General features: G+C 38.7%; 1 protein-coding gene and 1 pseudogene across 5 annotated transcripts; both read left to right on the top strand.

Moving 5' to 3' along the window:
- The first annotated feature begins 311 nt into the window (after positions 1-311).
- Positions 312-3,927, top strand: LOC146480045 (uncharacterized). Of its 4 annotated transcripts, XM_085110078.1 has the most exons (9): positions 312-1,064; positions 1,427-1,551; positions 1,765-2,015; positions 2,393-2,531; positions 2,678-2,797; positions 3,017-3,096; positions 3,206-3,416; positions 3,573-3,717; positions 3,818-3,927. In XM_085110078.1, the coding sequence occupies exons 4-7, from the start codon at positions 2,445-2,447 to the stop codon at positions 3,276-3,278; spliced, it is 360 nt and encodes a 119-aa protein (XP_084966204.1). In that variant the 5' UTR covers positions 312-1,064; positions 1,427-1,551; positions 1,765-2,015; positions 2,393-2,444; the 3' UTR covers positions 3,279-3,416; positions 3,573-3,717; positions 3,818-3,927. The 4 variants fall into 4 exon arrangements, with proteins under 4 accessions (XP_084966204.1, XP_084966205.1, XP_084966202.1 ...); XM_085110079.1 differs by having other exon boundaries at positions 312-1,551; XM_085110076.1 differs by lacking the exons at positions 2,678-2,797; positions 3,017-3,096; positions 3,206-3,416; positions 3,573-3,717; positions 3,818-3,927 and having other exon boundaries at positions 2,393-2,455.
- LOC146480044 (uncharacterized) lies at positions 3,306-7,183 on the top strand (annotated as a pseudogene). The gene is made up of 7 exons (XR_014864793.1): positions 3,306-3,416; positions 3,573-3,717; positions 3,818-3,829; positions 3,978-4,130; positions 4,235-4,311; positions 5,541-5,993; positions 6,260-7,183. The product of XR_014864793.1 is annotated as an uncharacterized LOC146480044 (transcript).
- The last annotated feature ends 1,632 nt before the right edge of the window (positions 7,184-8,815 follow it).

Here is an 8,815-nt window from a genome sequence, read left to right as displayed (position 1 = left end):
ATACAGGAGTTTTAATTTTATAAGGACTACTTAGTCTGGTTTGGCCGTGAGAAACAGGAGAAACAAAATCATAAACATTAAGATCAGTAAAACCTTTCCAACATTTCTCCAAAAATAGGCAAAAATCTTCTGATGATAGATCGGATTATTGACGACATGACTATTACCTAGACAAGGGCCGTTTTTCTCCGAAATTAGAGATAAAAAAAGTGTAGACTTTTACGACTGAAAATTCGAGGTTCAAAATTCGCGGGTGTTCTCGAGCCAAGCCATTGTCTTCGTATACACAATAACTGGTATAAACAAACAATGCGTGGCACAAGTCCATTGATAAAATGCATTCGTCTGTTAAATACAGGCAATGACTTGTTAATGATCAGCTGCTAAGCTGCCCGCACGCAAAATTTGAATACTTAAAGCACTTTTTTCTCGCGTTCGCGGAGTCACGGAATGATTGCTTGTCAAAAGATGGCCGATGAAAGGGTAAATGATCTGGACCAGGAGCTCTTTTCAGAGCTCACAGAATCCCTGGTCCAGCCGTTACTCGTACACGTGGTTCCACCATTCATTAATGGAAAAGATGAAAACTACTGTCTTCAAATCAACGGGAATGTTCTGGGGGAATGGAGGATTCTGGAGGGAAATTCAAAGAAGCTCTTTGCCGTCCTGCAAAAGAACTTACAGCCAAATGGCTAATCTCTAGAGAAGTCTGCCTTCAGTCGGGTCTCCCTTTTATTAAACACGAAAACAAGAACGTTTGTGAACAAAATCAAAGAGGAGAGAAATGGAAAACGGCAACGAACCAAGAAAGCCAAGACGTGGTTAAAAATGTCAATTTACCCTGAGGAGATCTAACAATCGCCGTATGATATCTTCGTGGAAATGAGAAATGAACACGAGAAACTTGAAGAAACATTCCATCACCTTAACACTACTGTAGAAGAGAAAGCGGCCAAATTATACAAGCAAATGCGAGACACTCTAACTGGAAGCTACCGACATAAAGGCAGACCCTTCAGCGACGTTAGCAACAGGCAACAACAACAGGATCTGCAGGAAATCCAGTAAGTGCAACATGTTTTGTAGTTCTTATTTTGTCAACAAGTTTGCAAACAGATAGACGAATATGAACCAACAGGCAGTGATTCATGTATTACGATCCACACACAATTTATCACTGTGATTACCAAGTCAAAAAGCTAATGAAATCACTCTTCTATCTTCACGTTGATAGACATTAATGACACGATGACTAGTATAAATACACAGGGCGTACAAAATGACTAAATATCTACTTAATTCAATTCCATAACAAGGCAAAATGTGCCAAGCAGCTACATTACTTAGAGCAAGGCTAACCTGTTGTATGGTGCCTGTACTCAACAACAATTAAAAGAGTAAAAATTCCCTTTATTAAAATGCACAGGAAAAAGACTAAGGAAGCCCTCTGGTTTGCTGACACTTATGGCCTTATGCCAGAGTCCCTTGTGTTGTGCGATGACAATGGTCAGACACACAGAGTTGACATCAATGGCTCTTCGTCCTCAGAAGGTAACTCAACGAGCTCTTTGACATCACTCCATTACATTTACTATAACAAATTTAAATAATTTAACAAGTAATTAATGTCCTCTTTCATCCCTTGCCAGGAGACGGAAAGAAGCATGGAGATTAATCCAGAAATTCAAAATATGGCTGAATATTAAAAAAAATTGTCAGAAAAACAAGATATAATGATATTCTTATCTTCTTTCCACAAAAAAGAAATTACAGTGCTACAATACCCTCCCAGAAGAGGAACAACAAAAGGTGAAGGCCATTCTTTACATCATGGACAAGTTTTCCATCTCCCAGGAAGCATATCATGAATTACATCAACAAGAAAGTTTACTACCAAGATCGTACCTGGTAAAAGTCTGTCAGCAGTCTTTAGATGAGCAGTGGGAGCTCCAGGAGAGTGCCCCGGAGCTGAGCTTCCCTTTAAGCTTCTGCTGGAAAAGGAATCAAAAGCACATGTAAGTATAACCATCACTTTACTAATGGTTAAGTCAATCTCAGTTTCTCTATTTGTGCAAAATTTAATCACATGAAGAGTAAAAAAGACCATTACAAAGTAACTGCACTGGATTAAGACTTCCATTCTGGCACACTTAGTATTTTATTATGTTATGTTCAGTTTGTATATATATTTCATTAACTTATAGTGTCCCCAATTAGTGCTACAGCGGTAAATACTTAGACACTTAACTAAAGTCATTGATCTTAGACACAAGCATTATGTGTATTTTTAACTTTAGATCCAATGATGTAAATCCATTTTACATTTAAGATGGATGAATAAAGCTTATTGTTATGTGTAATCATCTTGTAATGCTGTGAAATTTGTTTGCAGTTAAAGAATTCAGATGAAGAAGAAACTACAGTCAAAGTGAAGATCTCTGGGGATGGGGCCTGTATGTCCCATCCAAGTTCTTCATTTGTTTGTTCATTCGCACTACTTGAAGAGGGCCCACACATGCTGTCAAGTGCAGGTATGTTCTTTTTCCCTTGCACTCTGATAAGATAGGTTTCCTCTTCAGAAACTATATCAAATACATAATATAATTTCCAGTATAAGTGTAACTGTGTTAGTAGCTTATACCTCTTTCTTATACTCTTGTGTATCCATCTTATACAGGTAACCACACCACTGCAGTGGTCAAAGGTCCAGAGGATTACGAGACTGATAGAGGAAGGCTACATGATGATCAACGGCAAGAAAGTGAACTTACACTTTCATTTAGGAGGAGATTACAAAGTAAGTAAATTGATTTTGAGAGATGACTAAACACAGATAAACATAAAAACGGATTATTAGTCTCTATTTAATGGTTGAGATATTTTGTAGAGATGACTAAATAAAGTTGAACGTAAAAAAATTATTATAGTGGTTTCTTTTAAATTGCTGTATCCCATTGAGCTGTGGTAGATCAATGAAGTTTGCTTCCAAATGAATGTGTTTTTTTCCTTAAAATAGTTCTTACTAGTTGCAATGGGGATGAGGGGTGCAACGTCCAATAATTCCTGCATCTGGTGTTTAATTCCCAAGAAAGACAGGTAATAAGAAAACTGTTTAAATAAATGTTGTTGCTATTGTCTTTCCAGAGAATTGGAAAGCACACATACCTTATAATAGCTAATTGCACCCCTTCTATTTTGTTGATAGGTGCAACATGTCAGTTCCCTGCAGTCACTATAATTCAGATAGCATGAAGAGAAAATTTGGACCAAACTGGTAAAAAGACCCCGGCTGTCTTCACCAGCCAATGTTTAACATCCTCCCTGAGGATGTAATAATAGATGAATTGCACCTGACGCTTCGAGTAACGGACCAGCTGGAACATGGTCTCATTTTGAAAGTCATTGACTGGGATGAGGTTTGTGATTATATTCGCTACGGGCTGGTTTTTAAAACAAAGATGCATTTCTAATCTTATTATTATTATTGTTATTATTTTGTCATGTACCACATACTGGTACTACATCAGCAAACATAGTAACCACTGGTCAAATTCTATTTGATTTCTTGATAGAATGAAAACAAAGGCAAACCTGTATCGCAGAGTAAACAAACACACTTGGACGCTTTCTTGGCAACAACAAGGTCACTGGGTGTGTCCTTGAATGTATGGAAGGCTGCTGCAAGCAACTGCACCCACTGTTCAAAGACTATGGACTGTAAGTTAAAAATTAAAGAAATAATTTAGCAGTGACATCAATTCCAAAAGCTACATACATATATGTTAATGACCTACTTAACAAATTGCTTTTCTTTCAGGGTTTCAGGGAGGTACTTGATCTAGTGAACAAACCACAACCCACTGTTCAGGACATTAACGATCTTCAATAAAAGCTGACTTAATATTCAGACTCACAGAATGTTTTTACACTAATCTAGTATGTTCCACTTAGTAACATCTAAAACTGTTTATCAACAGGCAAAGAATTGGGCAACAATGATGGTCAGCATGGCTGGAAGCGGTCCAGGTTACCTACAAGACACTATAATCACCCCTATATGCACGTCTTGGTGTTTCACGTCCCAGAGATGATCAGAATCCACGGATCATTGAAAACATTCAGCGGCCAAGGTATTTTTAGTACACTTCATATATTAAAACTAATTTTCCATACAAAATCCAACTAGGTTACTGCTTGAGTGCAGAGTTGTTATGAGGCAAATGGTTATAACAAGTGTACCAAACTGAAGTTCCAAGAATAGTCTTGGATCAGACCAAACAAGATCTAACAGAGCTTAAGATCAGTGAACTTGTAAATCTTCTGACTGACATTGGGGCCATCAGCCAAATCTTCCCAAAAAGCCATAAAAGCCAGACCTGCTATCAAAACTCTTGATGTTGCCACTCCAAGAGGAGATTAATGAACTACTCCATGATGTTTGGAGTCTCTTTATGAAATATAAAACAAAATAATATAAGATTAATGGTGGATTGCAGTCTGTAAATACACTGTATATAGTTTACCTTACTGCAAGGACAAAGAATATCTCAAACTTGTAAATAGTCTCAAATTATGTATTCACAATTATATACTGTAATAAACACTTTTAGAATGAACTCACAAACTTCTTTTTCATTGATGGTTTGAAGATCAGTATCTGTTTTATAATTCAACATGATTATTGCTTCACTTCATAAATGAAACATAGCTTAAAGGGGCAGTGTCACCGATTTTATGTGTCACTTTGAATAGCCAAAAAAACATATTTGAATTGATGAAATCGTCAAAATAATGGTTCAGTTTTGTTAACAATAACCCTAATAATGCACAGAAACTAGTATTAATTATCTTTTGCTGGGGATGGCTAGGATGGAAATGGATTGCAACTTGAAAAAATTGGCCAGTTTTTTCAAGTTCCTCCTGTGTATTGTGGAGAAGTCGTCAAAAACTGCTTATAGTTTGTTCTTCCCCGGATAAATACCTTGATATTTCCTTCTCGGTGCTCTAACAGCAATTTCATGTTAGAAAAAAGGTTCTTTGTCAAATATTTGAGCCATTTTGACGAAAACATAGCAAAATCGCCGTCACAGTGTCCCTTTAAATGTTTGAAATCTCAGCACACAAACACAGAGCAAAGCTAAGTTTTGAAATCCAAAATAATTATATTGTTTCAGTAACTGTTTATACACACAGCAAAGCTAAGTTCTGAAATTCAAAATAATAATTCTTTCAGCTTATACACACAGCAAAGCTAAGTTCTGAAATTCAAAATAATAATTGTTTCAGCTTATACACACAGCAAAGCTAAGTTTTGAAATTCAAAATAATATTGGATAAATAAGCATGACTACGCTTCGTCATGACAATGTCAACATCTTTTGACTTCTTTCCCTTGACTTGTGATAAACGCTTTGATTCTTTTGGTCATTATTATTCCAGTTAAAAAGCGTTCTTCCCTCATAGGTCCGCCACAACTTGTGATAAGAATGTGCGTTTATGGAAACAATAGGCAATTAACGTTAATTGGTTTTATTGTTTAGCGTGACCCACAGGACTTAGAGTTTGAACTAGCAACTGACCATATCCTGTCAGAGTTCCTGCGGGCTGACCTAAGAGTCCGAAGTCGGAGACACCTGGTTTTCGCCACTGATCAGCAGCTTGAGTTCCTCGCCCGTGCCAAGTCTTGGTACGTCGACGCCACATTCAAGCTGTGCCGCAGACCCTTCAGTCAGCTGATGACGGTGAATGCCTTTGTCAGAAAGGACGACCACGCGAAACAAGTCCCGCTCCTGTTCGTGTCGATGTCCGGACACAAAAAGTCAGACTACCGCAAGGTCTTCGAGGAACTACTAGAAATACTGCTGTCAGCCCCGAAAGTGCAGCACATAACGCTAAATTTCGAGAAAGCAACCTGGGCAGCCCTGAGAAAAGTTCTCCCACGCGCCAAACTACATGGATGTGTGTTCCACTGGACGCAAGCCCTCTGGAGAAAGGTAAGATAAATTTGATTCAGTATTATATTAGATTATAAGCAAGACATTTGTATCGTGTGATAGTTGATATGACCCAAGCCCGAATGAAGTATCAAACGACAGAAATTGAGAGCAAATAATCCTATTGTTTAAGTATAAATCTAATGGGCTTTAAAAACAGTTGTACAACGGAATAGATAATGAGAAGTGTAGCTAATCAGAGAACAACAAAATGCCATTAGATTTATATTTCTTATATTTATAAGTTTTTATGTCTTATTTACTAGGTGCAGGACCTCGGTCTACAAACAGCATACCGCCACGACCGGGGGACATATAGCTTCGTCAGAAAAATGATGGCTCTGCCATTCTTACCAGAACGTGAAGTTTGACCAATGTTCGAAGCACTACGCAACGAGGCGTCGGGAACACTACTCGAGTTTGCAGAATACGTATCCAGCACTTGGATCAACGGCAGCACCTGGGGTCCAACAGACTGGACGTGCTTTAAGCAGGCTATCAGAACGAACAACGACGTCGAGGGTTGGCACCATGGCCTAAATTACCGAGCTTCTGGAAGAGCACAACTGCCTATGAACCTTCTAATCCAGCTTCTTCACAGGGAAGCGAAGCTGACGGCAATCCACATCCGCCTGGTTTCAGAAAGGAAGCTGCAACGAATCCAGTGACGAAAGTACAGAGAGCTGCAGCAGAGGATCTTTGAGCTGTGGGACCAGTACGAGGCCGGCGAAAGATCTGCAAAAAGACTATTGAAGGCCTGCTCTTATCTTAATGGTCCAGTAGAAATGTAGAAATAAGTTAATAAAGTATACCAAACCAAAAAAAAAAACGGCTCCTTTAGGAGCCAAAATATAAATGAAAGCAATGACCAACACGAGAAACCTACTTAGAGGTAAAGAAGATAATTTAAAACAACAAATACTTACATAAACCATGAAAATGCGAACGTGCGGAAGACTGGTTTCTATAACAATTCCAAGATGGCGGAGTTACTTGTTCGTTATGCAAATGCAAGCAAACTTAGCATTCCTTTACTTCGAATTCTCTGAAAAATCTTAGATAAAAAGTTTACTCGCTTAGTTCACACTTGGAACGAAGTGACTATTCCTTGGAACGAAGTGACTATTTGGTGGAACGAAGTGGCCAAAGGATGGAAGGAAGTGGTTCAGAACGAAGTGGTCATGGAACGAAGTGGCCGTAATTCTCGAGTACACGGCAATAGAATTTCCGTATGACTTTAGCCCAAATGCGCTGGCCCAAAAATTTTATGCTTCAGAATCTTCAGAATGGCGGGAAAAGGCTGCTGGGCGGGACTTTCTTGTTCAAAAAGGGTTCCGAACTTTATTCGGAAAAAATCGCGTATAAGAATTCATTTCGTTCGGTCTTGTTACGAGAGTAAAGATGACTGGATTATTTAAATTTATGGCAATCACACAAGGACATCAAATATACTTGTTATGAATCATTTTTGGCTATGACTTTATTTGATTTTGTGGCTTCTAAAAAAACCGTTTTTGTGGTTGTGGTGGCTGGCCCACTCAGAGACAACCTGCAACATATTTCTTTCTGAACACCACGCATAGAGGTTCAATCAGACGAGACACCTTTTTGCCATTGCAGTAAAACGTGGGTGACTTTGACAGCAACAGCCGGAAGGTCACTTGAATGATGCAGCATTGGTTCCCATTAGCGTTAATTTTTTTGCTCCATGTACGGTGCTAGGCCAGTATCTCGAAGTTCCTGGTCACAAATTTCTGTTGGCGATGCCTGTATCTCTTGTGGAAGGTAAGGAAACAGGAAGCAGACGTCATGTCGCATCTCCATTGATTCTTTGTACTGAAGAGGAACTTTCAACCCTCATTCAAACACGAGACCAATTCTCTCTCGAGCTTCTTCCACGCGAACTGGATCAGGGTCGGGACTCTGGTAGGCCTTAACAGCTCAGGCGGTAAGTGAGTCTTTGGCTTCCAAGTGTTCTGGCTTGAGCAATATCCCTGCCACTTTACAATAATGAGAGGCTTTCCATTGCAGATTTTCTTGGCAAGGATCCGCTCAGCCTCAAAAATTCTAAGAACCTTGGGTATTCGGTCGCACATTCTGGAATGGGATAACTTAATGCCTATTAAGCTCTTATAATGGCCCACAGGAGGACAATTACATTTCTCCATCTTTCAACATTAAGTCGAAATGTTGTTAACTGAAGGAAACCGGAATATTGACAATACTGAATTGATGTGACAAAAGCATGGCGGTGGATCAAAATGCACCAATGATTGAGCAAATTTTAATTTATCCAATAGAAATCGAAAATTCTTTAAGTAAAACTCACCGACCTGATGTCTGAACCCAAAGCTGAAGAAAAAAGATGAAAGTTTGTCGTTCATTCATTTTTACAGTTTTGTTTTGTAGCATCCACATGCACCACAATAACTATTAAACAAGTCAAGCGATTGCGAACAGCATCGTCAGCCAGACAAAACAATCCATTCTTTATGGAGTCTATTTCGACTATCTTATGGGTACTAGTCTTGATGTGTGCGCCGTTGTCAACTGACGTTCTCGTTGTGTTGCTAAATCAGCCTCTAATTCCCAGTATTCTTGTCATGAAGTTTGGACTCGCTCGCTAAAATGACACGTAAATAGCAACAGTGAGACATTATTTTATGTTAGAAAACAGATGAGAAGAATCAAGCTGAGAAAAGCTTTCGGATTTTTTGTTATCATTATTTTGCTTTTACATTAGATTGCCTTAACTTCCAAACTCATTACGCGAAAATGTGTGAACGTTCAAAACAAAATGCACAACAAAGCTTCTATTGTTT

This window comes from Pavona decussata, unplaced genomic scaffold, assembly GCF_977016875.1.
Source record: "Pavona decussata unplaced genomic scaffold, jaPavDecu1.1 SCAFFOLD_56, whole genome shotgun sequence".
Lineage (NCBI taxonomy): Eukaryota > Metazoa > Cnidaria > Anthozoa > Scleractinia > Agariciidae > Pavona > Pavona decussata.
This window is presented reverse-complemented; position numbering and strand designations above follow the sequence as displayed.

Coding starts and splice junctions, on each gene's coding strand:
- LOC146480045 (XM_085110076.1), top strand. CDS start 883: ATGAGAAATGAACACGAGAAACTTGAAGAAACATTCCATCACCTTAAC. Junction 1,065..1,426: donor CAGGATCTGCAGGAAATCCA/GTAAGTGCAACA, acceptor TAAAATGCACAG/GAAAAAGACTAAGGAAGCCC. Junction 1,552..1,764: donor TGGCTCTTCGTCCTCAGAAG/GTAACTCAACGA, acceptor TCCACAAAAAAG/AAATTACAGTGCTACAATAC.